General features: G+C 37.5%; 1 protein-coding gene and 1 pseudogene across 1 annotated transcript in view; one reads left to right on the forward strand and one right to left on the reverse strand.

Moving 5' to 3' along the window:
- The window catches only part of Map3k15 (mitogen-activated protein kinase kinase kinase 15), a 128,805-nt gene that overhangs the window by 92,003 nt on the left and 18,885 nt on the right, over positions 1-17,917 (reverse strand). The window contains exon 3 of the mRNA XM_040744122.1: positions 17,296-17,319. Within this exon, the coding sequence (XP_040600056.1) occupies positions 17,296-17,319 (24 nt within the window). The remainder of the gene's footprint in view (positions 1-17,295; positions 17,320-17,917) is intronic.
- On the forward strand, positions 2,735-4,685 carry LOC106021473 (annotated as a pseudogene).

Here is a 17,917-nt window from a genome sequence, read left to right on the forward strand (position 1 = left end):
TTTGAATTCTTTTTTAGAAAGAGAGAAAAAAGGGACAAGAAGTTGGGTGAAGAAGGAAGGGAGACTTGGGAGGCGTTGGGGAGGGGAAAACATTATCTTTATATATAATAAAAATTTAATAAATAAATACCTATGTGACATTAAGCAGGGAGGAAGAAAAAGAAAATGTTGGAGGTTTAGTTGAATGCAAATCCAACAGGAAATAAGACTAAGGTGGGCTGCTCAATAAACTAATGCTACACCAGGTTATACTAAAATTATCAAGAAAGGAAACAGACTCAGTGTTTTGGGGGTTAGTCCATTACATTAGACAATTTTCCTAGCTACAAATCATACTGACTGTCACAAAGCTGAACATAATTAATTTGAGACTAAGTTTCATGGAGCCCATGCTGACCTTAAACTTACTGTGTAGCTCAAGATGACCTTGAACTCCTTATCCTCATCTTCCTGTTTCTACTTCCTAACTCCTGAGATCACAGGCATGTTCCACCAGTTCTTCATGTGCTGAATTTGTTGTTGAAACTTTTCAGGGGAAAAATAGCTTAAAATTTTAGACTTTAATCTCCAATAGCCCATAAATTAGGTTTGGTGGCATATGCCTGTAATCTTAGCACTTTGGAGTTAGAGACATGTAGATCAGAAGTTCAAGGTCATCCCCAGCTCTACAGCAAGTTTTAGGCTAACTTAAGACACATGGATACCCAATCCCTCAAAAAAATTAAACAAATTCCCATATCTCAACTTGAATTTTGAAAGAATTTATATGGCATGAGGAACTATTCACCTATTTTTTTAATTAAAATAATAGAGGTATCCAGGAATTTGGATATAGTGAAGATATAACATCAGAAAGTACTTTCATGGCGTTGGGGAGATCGTTCATTCAGTACAGTGCCTACTGCACAAGCATGAGACCTCAGTTGGGATCCACAGCACCCAAATAAAAGCCAGACCTGGGCTTGTCTATAATTCCAGCGCTGAGAGGCAAAAACAGGCAGATCCCTAAAGCTGACTGGACAGCCAGCCTAGGTAAATAGATGATCTCCATGTTAACCGAGAAGCTGTCTCAAAAATGAGAACAGTCATTGAGGAAAATATCTGACATCAACCTTTGGCATTCATCAGCATGCACATAAGCATATACTTACATAAACATGCATATATCACACAAAATCATTTTTAAAGTATACTGTGTCCCCAACTAAGGCATCAAATATGGGATAAGACTTCTTTTAAATTGAAAATAAATATATTAATTGTAGAGAAAGTTGTCACAATATTATGATCTAAAATCATGTTGGGGACTGCTAAGAACCTTGAACAAAATGGAGTCTGTCAGCCATTTCTTGGCCTTCTGCGGGCACACATGCCCTTGAGACAAGGGAAATAGCTAACCACAAAAGTTAAATTTACACAGGGCAGCCCACCCGCCTAGCCAGGGGGAAGTAACCCTTATAGAACAATTGTCTTTGTTAACAAAAGGTTGATGTTTTCCTTTGAATGCTTTTTACCCCTCCCTATTCCTGCACCTGGCTTACGCTGACAAGCATTTGTGGAATGCAACTGATGGAAAATTACAGCTTCGTCTTTACCTTATTTGGTGTATATTTGAGTTGAGACTTGATTGGCATGCTTGTACCACCCCCTGAAATGCTCTACCTATAAAAACTATTTCAACCCCAATAATAAACGTTCTTGATCAGCAAAAGTTGTCTTGAGCCTGTTTCCTTTAACCTCTTGAAGTTTGCTTTTTAAGATCGGATCTGCTCGTGAAGACCCATCAAATTAGTAGCGACCCTCATCACTTCATCCCCGCGGGTTGGGGGTCCCCTCCGAGGGTCGCAAAATCAAGCGAAAAATTTTACAAGTTACTAATTTTCCTTCTGAATTAAATATGCTTGGTGGAAGTATAGGCCACATTCTTTTTTTCTATCTTAATTTAAAATATAATTGCCCTTAAATTCTCGTTTTGAACCTAGTTGGGCTCTGTCATGTCACATTTTGAACCTTAAAATAACCTGCTAAAAACAATTACCAATACTATCTCACTAAAGCACATTTTAAAGTAGGTGAGCTTTATCTTAGGGATTAGATGATTTAGTATTTTTGGCTTTGCAGAATTCTGAGTATCTATTTCAACTATTCTACTCAGCTATGTGAAGCAGGGGCCATGAGCCAGTACAATTTTACAGTTGTGTATGCCATGAATTAATTATTTCCTCATATTTTTTTTGTTTTTGTTTTTGTTTTTTGGTTTTTCGAGACAGGGTTTCTCTGTAGCTTTGGAGGCTGTCCTGGAACTAGCTCTTGTAGACCAGGCTGGCCTTGAACTCACAGAGATCCGCCTGCCTCTGCCTCCCAAGTGCTGGGATTAAAGGCGTGCGCCACCAACACCCAGCAATTATTTCCTCATATTTTTAAGAGTTAAACAACCATCATTTTGTCTGGAGAGGTGGCTCAGTGATTAATAGCACCAACTGTTCTTGAAGAGGACCCAGGTTCAATTCTTAGCACCCATGGCAGTTCATAACCCTCTGTAACTCCAATTCCAGGGGATCTAATACCCTCTTTTGGCCTCTGTGGGCACCACATATGGCACATACATATAGGCAAATACTCTTACACATGAAATGAAAGTTTTTTTATAAAGAATACTTAGCTCAGAGGCTATAAAAAAGCAGGTACTAGGTCTAGCTTGTCTCAGACTAAGTCTTCAGATGCTCCATTAACCATGAAAATGAGCTTCTCTGAGAATAATTACCCTGCTGTAAAACAACAGCTGGAAACCATCCCTGAGGGTACCAGCTATCGGATGACATTAAACTCCTCAAAACTAAAGTGCCAATATTATAAATAGAAAGGGCAAAAGTTCATGCATGTGGATAATGACTGCAGAAGGGTAGCACATAACAACTTTACTACCACCAGGAATTGCCTGCACCAGGGAATGAAAGACCCTTTCCTCTAATACTTTGAAGTTCTCAGAGATTAAATTGCTAAGCAAACTAAAGTTTTGGTAGGTTGGAGACAAAGTTTTTCCTCATCCATGCCAGAAAATCCATGTTGCTAAAGAGAATTAAATTAAAGTCTATTTGCATATTCAAATTAGAAATGTTGTTTGAACTGAAACTGGTGGTTATGGTAAAGGCCTTCCAATTTTAGGCTAAAGGAGAAAAACTCCAAGTGCATTGATGATGTACAGAAGATAAAATATGTTTGAAGAATTATAGCTCTTTTAAGGGGATTTGTGTCAAACTAGAGGTATCCCAAGCACCTTAGAGCCCATCTCCAGAAAAATTACCGTAACTGATTAAAATCGTTTAAAGTTTCTGTAAAAGGTTGTAAGGATAATGTAAGAAATGGAAAAATGCTGTTCAAGAAGCCCCACCAAATAGTAGTAAGAAAAGTAAAATTCTGGAGTATCTGAGCCATAATCTGCCCAGCCTCAAATAATAGAAACTTTACTCTTAGTGTAGCCATGAAGTTGGGATTCTCTCCAGCTCAGAGTCTAGGATGATACCATGTCCTGGTGTTGTAGGTGCTCTAATCCTATCAAGTGTGATCAAAAGGGAAGCTCTATCCTAGGCAAAAAAATAAAGCCAAACACTACATTCTGATTGCTTTTATTCCTGCTTACTCAGAACTTACTTAGAAAGTAAAGATTCTATACCAGGAAACACAAAACAAGAAAAGACCCAAGACTGCCACCTCTAACCTGTGCATCACATATTGAACAGGGTATTAGCCCATGAAAAGTTACTGCCTCAGCCGGGCGGTGGTGGCGCACGCCTTTAATCCCAGCACTGGGGAGGCAGAGGCAGGCGGATCTCTGTGAGTTCGAGGCCAGGCCAGCCTCCAAAACAATACAGAGAAACCCTGTCTTGTAAAAATAAAAAAAGTTACTGCCTCGATTGCCTGCTCCAGAGCATCAGTACAGTGTAGTGCCTGAGGAAGAAGTGGCTACAAGGACAGTTTCTCAACAGGGAGCTGACTTTATGAGTACAACATGGGAAATTTCAAATCTATGAACACCATTAAAAAGGAGAGATTGGTGGCAAGCAGCTGAGAGGAGCCTTGCAGTGCTCTGACAGGTAGATCAGCTTTAGGTTTTTCAGAGAGCAAGCTACTGAAAGAGACAGCTAAAAGGAGCCTTCCTGAGGTTAGAACAGACTTCAAGAACTGGACTTGTGATTGAGGGCAGAGAAGATAGTGACAGGGGCAAGGTATTTTCATAATAAATAATTCCAGATTGATGGTTGAAATTTTAAAAGAACAGATGGACTGTTCCAAATACTCACTGGAGTTTGCAAACAGTGACAACGATGATGATCAAGTTTCAAATTGCCCCTTGGCAGTGAAGACGCTGTGCCCAGAAGATGGAAAAGCAGCTATCCTGAGAGTTGACCAGGTCTTTTTGACAGTAGCAGTTAATATCCAAGCAGCAGAGGAGACCTGCAGATTTGGATGTAGATCTGCTAGATGGCTTACTTAGCATGGTTTCCTTGATCCTGATTTAGTTAGTGTTCAACTTTATACCTGTGGACAGTACATTAGGCTTTCTTCCCTGGCAAATCAGACTGACTGAGATTGTACCTTTGCCTTCTAATCTAATCATCAGTTATGAGGACTTTTTCTTTACCCTTGATCAGTGTATAGCTTGTAAACAGCATCTGGGAAAGTAGTAGTCCCTGTTTGTATAATTTGATTTCAGGCTTTTGGACAAAAGAATCCAAGTGATTCTGATGTTTACAAAGTACCTATAAAACCTTGTACACACCCAGTTCAAATTCCTAATAATTTATCAACAAACACAAAAAAGTGACTTAGTAGAGGGTAAATGAGTGTATGTATATGTACATGTATATGGAAATAAATTTATAAATGGGGGCACATTGAAGAATGGAGTACATCAACCAGTTCAAGAAAGTAGGAGCTAAGATTTCAGATGTAAAGGCTTTAGCTCCTGCTACTTCTCTTTTTGTGGGGAGTAGAGGGAGTGAGTAGAGCTGTTTTAGTTCTTTGTGGTAGGTGGAGAGTTTTTGTTCAGTCTTTCTTAGTGACCAAACTTCAATTTTCAAGAATAATATATTGACTTATTGAGTGCAAGTGTTTTCATTTTGAGCGAGTCAGAGACTCTAAATTGGTCCATTGTTGAAAGTCTGCTCACCTTCAAAGCAAAGTGAACCTCCTTGGATTTATGTCCATTTCATTTCTTCATTATAGTAAACATTATGACTTGAGAGTACTGGTCTGGTGTCTGTTCTGGGTTATAAAGGTCACTTGAAAAAAACTTACAATATTGAAGTACAGAATACAAAAATTTAAATATTGAAATTAAGCAGTCAAAAAAACCAAAAAAAAGTATATAAATAAATGGTCATCTTAAAGATGGAAAAATGTCCTTAAAAGACAGTGTTTATTTCCTTATTTGTGTGATTACTAAGCTGTATAGTACCCAAAGAATTTAAAAATGTTTCTTTTAGCTTTTTATTTAAAATAAACATTTGAGAGAGGTTACCAAGGTACCCCTTTCCCTCAAAAGTAATCGGATCCTCTCTCAAGTGTACCTGGGGTTTTCTTTGCCAGTAAATCTCAAAAACAACCTTGCATAATGATTAAGTAGGATGGAGGCCAAAGTCTGTGAGCATAATTTAACTTGATAATCTATGTTCTCTTGTATTCTAGAAAACAGTACTGGTTCTGACAGAACTGAATTCTTGATAGACATTTTTCCCATACTGCTAATCTTTGGGTGGAAACCATTCTTTTTATTTGATGGACAATTTTCAGCAAACTTTTATCAACACATGTGCAAAGAGTCACGTACATTTAGAATAGAGCAGTTTAAATGCTAGGCCTCAGAAATCTGAAAAATAGCAAAGAAAATGGATTTGGAAAGTATAGTCTGAATTGTTTGTCAAACTCTGAAGAATATGTATTTCAGCTTTGGATTACAAACCCCATTTATGATTTTTAAAATGTACTTGAAACAAATTATTAAAAAGAACTGGATTTTAAGATGCCTCAAGGAATCATGAAAAGTCAAACAAAGTCCAGTGACATGACTTCCACAAAGTTGTCCTCATATTTCCACAAAGAACCATGACACAGTTACCCCACACATATAATTCTCTCTCTCTCTCTCTCTCTCTCTCTCTCTCTCTCTCTCTCTCTCTCTCTCTCTCTCTCTCTCTCTCTCTCTCTCTCTCCCTCTCTCTCCCCCTCTCTCTCTCTGTGTCTCTCTTTCTCACACACACATACACAGGCACACACACACTTGCACTTTTTAAAAGAGCAAGAAAATAAAAAAAAACAACAGTTCCTACTTTTAAGGCTTAGGGAACACCAAGGAAGGGGGAGTAAAAGATTGTAAGAGCCAGAATATCAGGACATCTGATGTGAAACAGTTTCTCCTAGGAAATGGATGCATAAAAAGCCAGGGACAATAGCAATATCAATAGACATGTTAATGTGGAAGGGAGAAACTTTCCTGGGGTCTCGCCATTAGATAAAGAACTACAGGCAACTATCAACTAATGGAAGAAGAATTAGCTTCTCCCAAGATCAGCTCCCTTATTGGTAGTCTAATGTAAAGTACTCAGCCTTGAAATGATATATACACAAACAAAAACAGACTCAGCAGGTTGTATTCATATATATTTGTCCACATACATATATATGTAACAAACACAATCAAAGTAAAAGAAGCTATCAACTTGATAGTGGGGGGGCAGACATTGGAGGGGTTTGAGAGATGGTTTGCTGGGAGGAGGGAAGGAATTCTATTTCAACTAAAAACATAAAAAAATTCTAAATTTAACAGCTAAAAAGGGAGACTAACAACTGGATGTAACACCCACCCAACAAGATTCATCAAAAACATGACAGGGACAGCAAAGGACAAGATAGTTCGAGAGCTCAGCTACAACAGTCATTCATGGAGAGATTAAAGTAAGTGTCTGTCTCTACCTAAAGCTCTACCCTAGAAGGAGCCACATTAGGAGGGGCACAAGTTAGAGACATAGACTTCACTGTAGTCCAGCCAAGTCACAAAACTAATAATGCAAGTTACAAAACTAGTAGACCCAAAGATGGGAGGGAAATCAACAGACACTGCTAGAACAATAAACTATCTTAAAATGTTCATTTTAAGCAAAACACAGAAAATATGCAAAGAAATCGGACGGGGAAAACCAAAATACAGGGAAAAGGACAGGCAGCATTATCTACCTTTGAAAGGACCTAAATGCTGAACTTAGGAGACAATAACTGTTAAACAGCTATTATAAATATGCTGAAAGAACTAAGGGACACCACGAAGGGGTAGAAAGCAGGAAGCAGAGAGAGGAGAAAATGAGAGCAAGAGGATTAGCAAAGACAAATCATACCTATATAGCTACTATAATGAAACTTATTTTGTATGCTAATTAAAAATACTCAACCAGGGCCAGTCAGATGGTGCAGTGGGTAAAGCTGCTTCCTCAAAGCACTGACAATCTGAGTTCAATCCTGGGACCCTCAGGGTGAAAAGAGAGAACCAACTCTTACAAGTTGCCCTCTGACATCCACAAAGGTGCTACAACATGCATATCCATACAGACAAACAAATAAATGTTAAAAAGTATAAATCAGAATTAAGCAGAGCCAAAAGGGAAGGCATAATAATAGTGTCTCGAATAAAACATATCTATAAACAGAAGTTATTGTAAAACAGTAAAAAGAGAATTCTGAAGAGAGAAAATTCAATCACCACAATGAAAACTTCACTGGAGTTGGTCAAGGTAAGCAGACCTCAAGATAGAGTGATACCTCCATTAATGCAACCTGAAGAACAGAGAAAAGGGGACGAAGAACTATGTACAGAGAGCTAACTAAATGTGAGACAACATTAAATGCACCAGCATATACAACATATAATAAGAGTTTCCAAAGGATAAAGAAACAGAAAAGAGTTTAAAGACATAATTGTTGAAAATTTCCTAAATTTGATTAGTAACATTAACTCTACATAACGAAGAAACTCAATTTCAAGCAGGCTGAAGATAGTTTCAAACTCAGACACATTATACCCTGAATCTTGAAAGATCAGGTTGGAGAGATGGCTCAGTGGATAAGAGTCCTTGATATTCAAACATGAGGAGCTGCGTTCAGATCCCAGCACTTACATAAAATGTCAGGCACGGTTGCACACCTGTAAACTCAGTGCTGTTAGGGGCAGAGACAGGAAGATCGCTGGCTGCTAGCCCAGCTCCAGGATTAGTCATAGACCCAGTTTCTAAGAAATGAGGCAGGGAATGATAAGACAGAATACCTTGTATCCTTCTGCTAGCCTCCATATGCATTTTACACCTGTACACATATTTGCATGTATACATACAAATCCTTATAAGAACAAGACATAAAATCTTAAAGCAACAAAAAGGTACTGATAAAGGAATTCCAATAAGATAATAAAGAAAAGACACCAAATGGTAATCTGAATTCACACATAAAAGAAGCACAAATGTCAAACAGAAAAATGATTACAATTCCTCCCTACCACACACACATGCATATGTATGTTTTCTTATCAGTTTCATTTAAAAGACATAATTAAGCCAGATACGGTGGTTCACTTCCATAATCCCAGCATTCAGGAGGCTGAAGCAGGAAGATTACTGTGAAGTTGGGCCACACAGTAAATTTCAGGTTAGTCTAAGAAATGGTGTGAGACACGATGGCAAAACAAAAGACATCAACGACATTTATAAATATCACAATTGAAATCCCAGAACTCTCTAACAAGTAGGCAGGCAGATTAAAGGCACAAGAACAGAATCTATTCATAAAGACTTCTAAAGCAAACATTTCTGCTGAAATCTTTCTTGCCTTATTCCTTTAGCAAACCTATCTTCCCAAATAGCATAGGAGTAAACTTTGCTCTTGTCTTGTTGAAATCCTAATAAGGTGTGAAAACAGCATTTTGACAAGTAAGGTGTGTGCTATGACAGGTTCTTGCTTGAGAAGGTAGAGTTAGTAGCAACAGGAACTGATGAAGGCTTCCCGGCTTCCCTGCAGCTAGGAGAGGAGCTGAGTTGAGAACAAATGTTTAGCTACCGTTAGAGAAAAATAAGGAGAAAGAGAGGAAATGCATGAACTCTGAAATCAGCTCAGTGAGTTTAATAAACAGGACTGAAGAGACAGCAGGAATCTTAACACTTGGGAAGGCAAAAATACTTCCTTTGAGAAAATCTTTCAGAAACCATCTCAAAGTTTAAGAAATTTGTCAGAAAGAAATTGGGACTAATGACTACATTTTAAAATGTAATTCATGAACTCCAAATGAAAGTAGCCTTTTGAGTGTGCTGCTTTTCTTCTTACAAAGAGGAAGAGTGGGCCCCATGCATCTTCAAAGGATGGTACACATTCAGACTTTATGGGTAGACAGCAAAGAAATTAAAAAGAAAAACAATGATTAGCATAACATATGTTCAGAAGTGAACTAGGATCAGTTATTTCAAACTCTTATACTTATAAATGAAATAATCTCAAGAACCCAGCTCATTAAAATTAATTTAATAAAGGAAGCTTAGTTTACTCCATGAAGAGGTATTACAATTAGTATTCTGGACACACTGAGATATCAATTTTATTCTAGATACTCTAAATATTTCTAAAAGGATGATTATGGTAGAGTGAGTGATCAGGAGGCCGAGAACAACCACTGGTCTTTGACATTGAGGGGTTATGTAGAGGAATCTGTCCTCTCAAGATTTTAGAAATTAAATATCAACCTGTGAACAGTGTCTTATATTATCACTAGGTTAAATAACAGGTTTTCAGATGCACTCATTACAAAAGTTTACATAGTCTTAAATGCCATAACTTTTAAAGCCCACCTAATACACCATAATCTTATTGTGTTACTTTTAGTTTGATTTGAACAAATTTAAGAATCATTTCAAGATGAACAGCATCTTTGAAGTGTGGTCTTATCCTAAAGATAGCTTCTGAGGGACAAAATTAATAGAAGAAATTTAAGGTTTTTATTTGGTTGTTTGTGTTGTGTATATAGCCAAGGTGCCAATAAAAATGTATTTCTGTATCAGCAGGGGAGAAAGATGTGCCAATTTCATCACCCTCTCAGCTGAAGCAGGCCATGCTTTGTTTTTAATTTTTGTATAGTTAGGTGAACAAGAAACACATTAACATTGAAAAAAGCAGTCTCATTTCAACTTTCATAGCATTCTCATTTCATAGCAATTTGAAAAATTCAAAGGGGCAAGGATTAAGTACCAGCTCTGCCCCAATCTAGATGGATGACCCTGGAAAATGTACTTGCATATTTGAAATTTAGTTTGTTTTTTTTAATGGGGACAATAATAGTGTCAACTTCAACAGGTAGTTGCTTATATATGGGCATTTTGTGACATGCTTTGCACACAGTGGGCATCCAACAAGCATAATAGCTCTAAACCAGACTACGAGTTTTGTACCAAGGGATCCATTTATTCTTGATGTTTTTCAAACACAAATGAGACAAATTTAATATTTGTCATCATGTGCCTTCAACTGAAATATAATACATCATTAGGAGTGTAGGTAAAATTGCTCTAGTACTACTACCAAAATAGATATAATGGCCTTTTCCCTATTGGTGCCTATAGAGACCTCAACTTTTAATACTCATCATTACTACAAAATAGCATGGAGGTTACTATGCTTTTTAAATTATCTCAACTGTAATTCAATATAATTAATTTTCTTTATAAACCTTTGTGTTTAACCATATTAAAATGTTTCCCCAAAATCCAAAGGCCACAGATTCTTGCAGCCTAAAACAGGATATATTATTCTCTGTAGGCTAAGAGCTGCTACTCATGACTATCTGCAAATGCATCACACAGGATGTCTTAGCTGTGACCCTGGGATTCACAGATAAGGCTTTCTATAATTGTGGGGTACAGCTCATTCTGAAGAAGTTGCCTGGATTCCTCAGGACAGCCTCAGAAAGCAGAGCATTTTGGAGCTTCCACTCAGTTATCCTTTTTTTTAAGTTCCATTTCTCTTGCTATGATAAAATACCCTGAGACAAAAGCAATTTAAGGGAGAAGGGTTGTTTTTCAGCTTACAATTCCAGGTTACAGTCCACCATTGCAGGGAAGTCAAGGCAGTAACATGAAGCAGCTAGTCACACCCACAGTAAAGTGCAAAGAGGAATATATGTGTACATGCTTAGTGCTTAGCTCCCTTAAAAGCCAGGACCCTGACTATGAAATAGGGGTCCTGGCTTTTAAGGGGGGAGAAAGAGAGGGAGAGGGAGAGGGAGAGGGGGAGAGGGAGAGGGAGAGAGAGAGGGAGAGGGAGAGGGAGAGAGAGAGAGAGAGAGAGAGAGAGAGAGAGAGAGAGAGAGAGAGAGAGAGAGAGAGAGAGAGAGAGAGAAGGGAAAGGGACTTCCTTGTGCCATAGCATATGTGGCAATCAGGAGACAACATGCTAGAGTTAATTTTCTCCTTCTACCATGCGGGTTTATGTCATTCAAGCTCAGCAGCAAGTGCTTTTACCTGCTAAGACATCTTGCTGGCCCAGGTTCACAATTAGAGTTATTAGAGTTAGCCATCGCATCCACTGCATTCAATCACAACTAGTAACTAAGAACAGCTAGGATTGCTCCTCAGTTGTTTCTGCTGCAAATGCTTCAGGCAAGGTGCTGATAGTCCAAAACGAGGATAAAAACACAAACCAAGGGCCCCCTACTTTTATTTATGGCTAGAAGCAGGCAACAAAGCTAACACAGGGTTTATGAAGGAATTCTTTGGAGCAAACACAGTATGTACAAGCTAACTTTAAAATGAATGACTTTTTACACTTGACCTTCCAGAAAAAAATTTATACTGACACAAATATTAATTCAAGCCAGAAGAGGGAAAAAAACTCATTAAGGGCAGACAGTGATAGTAAATCCAAAATAAACTGAGTTCTGAGTACCTGCAGATGAATGCAAGCAAATGTGAGGCTCCAGAGTCTCACATCTTATAATTCAAGTTGATCACAAGTCCTTAGTGAAAATTAAAATGAAAAATAATCCAGAAGACTGAGAAAAGTTAGCAAACTAATGAACACATCAGAATACTTTTAAAAATCATTTAATTTTTACCGTATATGACAAGGTCAATCTATTGAGGAAGACCAAGTTGATAGCAATCTAAAAATAGTAATTACAATATTTATTTAAGCTTAGTAAATATTTTTGTCTAGCCAATTAGAAAAATTTGAAATAAACACAAATGTTTAGCTAGGAAAATACAGTCTTTTTTGTTGGTTTTTTTCAAGATCAATGCAAGGAGCATTCTATAATGTTACTCTTCTTGTATGTATATGATCAAAAGAGAAACAAATGACATAAGATAAAAAATTTCAATAGGATGATTGTGCTATTGTGCCACTTCAAGGTAAATGAAAATATCTTGTATTTCTGAGCTAGCACAAAGCTCAGAGATTGCCCAATTAATTGTTTTTTATACATGAGGAAACCTAAACCCAGCAAAGTTAACCAAGCAACTGACTCCCAGATGACTACAGAGGCAAACAAATGTCAGGCCTTTTCTCTCCTGTATAAGGATTCTGGAAACTGCCACTTCATCATAATTCTGAAAAACCCTTAAATAAATCTAAATAAGATGTGTTAAATATGTGGGTACTGTTAAATTTTATGCTCTGTGAATTATGCCTTAAAGAAATTATATTGCTGTCTTGGATTACAAATACTTATTCAGTTAGTAGGCACAATTTAATGCCAATCATGTGATTCTGACATTGGTCTTGTGATTTTTAAGGGGTAAAGAGACAAGTTTTATGGTTTGTAACTTCCAAAGTACCTGGAAGAAAAAACAAGATCACAAGAATGAGAATAGAAGACAAAAATACCCTAACAGAGTTTTGATGCAAGGTAGAAATGAAGAAGACATAGAAATCAAAAGCACAGAAGGAAGAGTTTGTATGTGACTGATAGTCTATGCATGTCCTAGCAAGCCTACTACTCAGCTGTTTCTCTTCTTACAGAATTCAGCATCCAAATCCAGGCTGAGTTGTCCTATACTAATCAACACAATTGTGACAACCACCCCCTCCCCCAGGCCAACTTGCTCAATGCAAACCCTGATATTAAAATCACTCTTCCCAAGTGATTCTAGATTATGTCATGTTAACAATTAAAACTGACCATTACTATATAGAAAGTAAATTATTCATTCTCCATCTACTATGGGTTGTAGCCTTGCTTGAAATGGAGTCTTTGCTAAAACTGGTAGAAATCTTTATTTGAACTCAAATAACCCAAAGGACATGGGAAAGAGCAATTTAACTCTTCTTTTACCAAATAGTGCATCAAACCCCTTATAGTAAGCATGCTAGTGCTGTGATTTTGTAGAACCTAGAATCTCTAGGTCTGAAGATGGGCCTCTGGGGGATTATCTTGATTACACTGAAGTGAGAAGACCTGCCCTGTGTGGGTAACAACATTTTTTGATGGGACTACATAAATGGGGAAAGGGAGCTGAATGGTAGCAATTTCTCTCTCTCCTTCCTCTCCCTCTCTTTCTCTCCCTCTTCCCGTCTCCCCCTTCCTGTGGATGTGACATGACCAGCTGCCTTCCTACAATAACACAAAACTATCCTCAAACTACTGTGAGCCAAAATCGACCCTTTCTCCATGAAGTTTCTGTTAGAGTATTTCACTACAGCAACAGGAAAAGAAACTAAGATATCACACTTGGTAATTTGGGCTCTGAAGCCATGGCAAACTTTAAAAATGAGGAAGAGGAAAGTACTAGGAAAAATTCCTTTATCCTTGAACTTAGGTTTAACTATACCCCTATGTTGAAGATGTCCAGAATTTAAAACAATGCTCCCAATATTGCCAGCATCTATTTCTCAAAGAATTTTCAATTCACTTGGATTATAAAGACAACCACTTAAACAGGAACAATGAGTTTCTCTAAATTATTACTTTCCAGAAAAAAATAATCACCTAGTCCAAAGGTCAAGAACCCGATTATTTTTTAATAAAATGGTACTTTTTAATAATGTGATTCTAGCATGGAAATTTAACTCTCTTTTACAAAACAACTGAACTCTGGCATTAGGACAGGACAAGTGGAAATGAGGCCTAGAATTCTTTCAATGATTTCTTCTATAAACATACAATGGAAATACCACCCAATAATTCTCCTGAGACACAGACAATGTAGGTCTCCATCTCTCCTTTGTGTTAGACAGTTACGTAGCTTTCAGGTAATAAACCCTCAAATCAATTGAAAAAAGTGATTTCTATGCTTATCAGTCTGAGGAATATTTTCCTTACTCTTGAGGTACATGAGACTTTAGTACTTTTATTGTTTGGCCAATAAAATTCTTATAATCCAGCACATACACAGGTGCATTATTCAGATCCCCATCAGATGGTTGCTCTTAAGCAGACCAGCTCTGTTGTCAGACCTTTCTGGAACTCTGTCAGTGTCAAAATGTACCTCACTACCTTCCAGGGATATATGAATACAAGAGAGTGAAAACCTGGGCATCTTGTGACAACTCGGGACAACACAGAAAAGTCCTGCCAAACTCAGACCTCCCAGAGAATGTGGCCACAGCAATCACTATCAATGGGCCAGCATCATAGTTCCAACCATCTCTCCCCTCAATCTGACCTCATTTCCTTCCCCCTGCCCAGTGGGGACTCCAAGAGCATTTCTTAATTAGTCCTTGGACCCTAAACCAAGTTCAGACTGTGATTCCAGTAATTCACATAAATCAACTCATGAGAAGGAATATTAGAACAAGAGAAGTTGAAGAATACCTTTAGATTATGCACATTACTGACAAAGTACCAGGCAATTCCAAGGTTTAATAGGCTGAACAGCCCCAGGACTGGCTATATTTTAAATATTTTTCTTCCATAACAATGCAATCTTGATGTGCTATAATATAAATATGCTATAGACAATATAGCAAAGTGAGAAGTCATTTTCTCAGGACAAAAAAATCCTTGTAGCTTTCAAATACATGGATTATGAGCTAAATGTGGTATTAAAAGATTTTTGTGAAAATTGCTTTTATAATCAATTCAGAAAAATAAACTAACAGTTCCATTTATAAGAACAACCAAAAGAATAAGGTATAATGGAATTTAAATCAAGGAAGTGAAAAATGTGTATTCTGAAAACTATGAAACACTGCTGTCAGAAAATGAAAGACAACCAAAATAAATAGAAAGACAGCCCATATTCATAAATTAGAAAACTTAGAGGCTACGTTTGTTACTTTTCATATTGCAGTTGTAAAACACCTCCCAAAAGCAACTTAATGAAGGTTTTATTTTTGGCTAATGGTTTGAGGATATGCTCTGTCATGGTGGAGAACGTATGAATGTTGTGAAAAGCTCCAGCTATGACATTTTCCAGCACCGGAAAGGAAGAAGCAGAAGGATCAAGAGTTCAAGGTCATTCCCTGCTACATAGCAAGTTCAAGGTCAGCCCTGGCTACATGAGACCCTGCATCAAATCAACAACAACAAAATAACCTATAAAGCCTCTGATGATCTTTAACAATTCATAGTTCATAGTAAATATACAACCCAATTAAAAAGGAGGACATGACTAGAAATTTTACTTCTAAAAACTGTAAAGAGCTAATACTAGTAAGAAAACAAAGATGGTCAATGTCACTAGTCAGTGTAGAAATGCAAATTAAGATCACAGAACTATAACTTCATATTCACTAGAATAGCTTTAACAAAAAGACATACACACAAGGCAGACACCAGGAATTGGTGACGCTATAAGGAAACTGGACTTTTCAGTTCGTGTAGAAATGTAAAACAGTACAGCCAGTTTGGAATCACCATGACATTTAGGATATATATATCAATCACATACCACAACTCAGAAATTTCACTCCTGGTATGTATCCCAGAGGATGAGCACATGTCTACATAAAAACCTGTACTTTAATGTTCATAGTGGCATTGTGCAAAGCCAAAAAGTGGGAACAACCTAAGTCTATTATTGAGGAATACAGAGAATAAATGTGGAAAATCAACATAGTGGAATGCCATTCATCAACAAAAAAGATAAAACTATGAGTGTATGCTACATCATAGATGAAATTTTAAATTATCATGCTAAGTGAAAGGTACAAAAGAACACATAAATGCATGGTCCATTTATATGAAAAATACAAATCTATAAAATATGCAGATTAGCAGTTTCTTAAGGCTGAGGGTGAGAAAAGGGATTGTCCGCAAGTGGACTGCAGGAAGAAATGACCCAACTCAGAAACACCCAGAGTGCACCAAGTTCAAAGCCCTAGTGACTAATTAATACATACTTGCCTGACCTGACCTTTTGCCCCACTCTCTGAATTGCTGAGTGGATCCTGAACTACAAATTGAGTTGTAGGACAAGTGATTTCTAGTTGCTTTGTTACAATCAAAATCAATGGGCATTGATTTAAAAACAAATCACCTGTGTGGGCTGGTAAGACAGTCCAATCAGTAAATGTACTTGCCACAAAGGTTGATCTTAATTCAATCCCTGGTACTCACATAGTAGAAAGAGAGCACTGACTCCAACATATATGCCATGGTACATGCCCCTACCACCCTGTCATATATATGCAAAATACATAAAAATATTTTTAAAAATCTCTTTGCCTCTGCTTCCATCAATCCAATCACTGAACTGAACCCAAGGAACCCAGTGACAGAGAGAGAGGAGTGATGAGCAAATTGGCAAAGAATGGGCTGGCAAAACCAGCAGAGACAGCTGATCTGAACAGGGGAGTGCTCTTGGACCCCAGACCGACAGTGGGGAGGCCAGCATGGGACTGATCTGGACCCCCCAAATGTGAGTGTCAGTGAGAAGGCCTGGGCAACCTATGGGGCCCTGAGCTGTGGATCAGTGTCTATCACTGGTATACAAACTGTCTTCATGTGCCTATAGCACAAAGAGAGATGCTCTCTCAGCCTGGACTCTTAGGGGAGTGCCTGGACCCTACCAAGAGTAAAATGACAGACTCTAGATATCCCCTATGTGGAAGGATTTGGCAATAGGGTGGGAGGGGGGGGAAGGGGAGTGCGGGAGGATGGGAGGGAGAGGGAACTGGGATTGACATGTAAAACAAGCTATTTAAAATTAAAATAAAAAATGATAAAAAAGAAAAAAAAGAAAAAAAAATCTCTTTGCTACCTGAAAGAACATCAAACATTTTACTAATTTACATAAATATGGCTAAAAAATCTTAGAGCATGATACTTACTATGTTTTTCTGAGTAACCATATCCTGAAAAGAAAAAGAAAATATGAACATAAATTTTAAAGTCAATTCTCATAAGCCAGTAGTCTCCCTGTAATAATGGGTTAATCATTTGGTTTACCCTCTGACAGCTTCAAATAGAATGAAACTCAACTTGCAAAATTCAGACACCAAGGAAAACTGATCATAATTGGTTAGTTTGCAACTACTGGGGGAGTATACTTATAAAATGTTCTCATATGTATTAGAGACATATTTACTCATATATAGTTTAAGATCTACGTTGGGGAGCTTGGTGCCTGGTTCTTGCCTTGTCAGTGAAGACAGTAAGTAAAACATTGGGCTATGCTTCAGTTTGAACTGTTTCTTGAATGAACTAATATGAAGGCTTTAGGCTATGCCATAGTCAGCCTTCTCACAGAAGAGTATTGCTCAAAGTAGTTCTGACTCCCTACTAGAACTGTCTGGGCATGTTCAAAGAATAATTACAACCGTATTTGTTAATTTAGCATGATGGCTATGCAGCACTTGATTATAACATTTTTATACTGAAACTTGACATTTATTTAAAAGAATACATAATTAAATGACTTCCCTATAAAATATTTATTATATAATTGTGACA

The sequence above is a fragment of the Mesocricetus auratus genome, unplaced genomic scaffold (assembly GCF_017639785.1).
Source record: "Mesocricetus auratus isolate SY011 unplaced genomic scaffold, BCM_Maur_2.0 Super-Scaffold_100003, whole genome shotgun sequence".
NCBI lineage: Eukaryota > Metazoa > Chordata > Mammalia > Rodentia > Cricetidae > Mesocricetus > Mesocricetus auratus.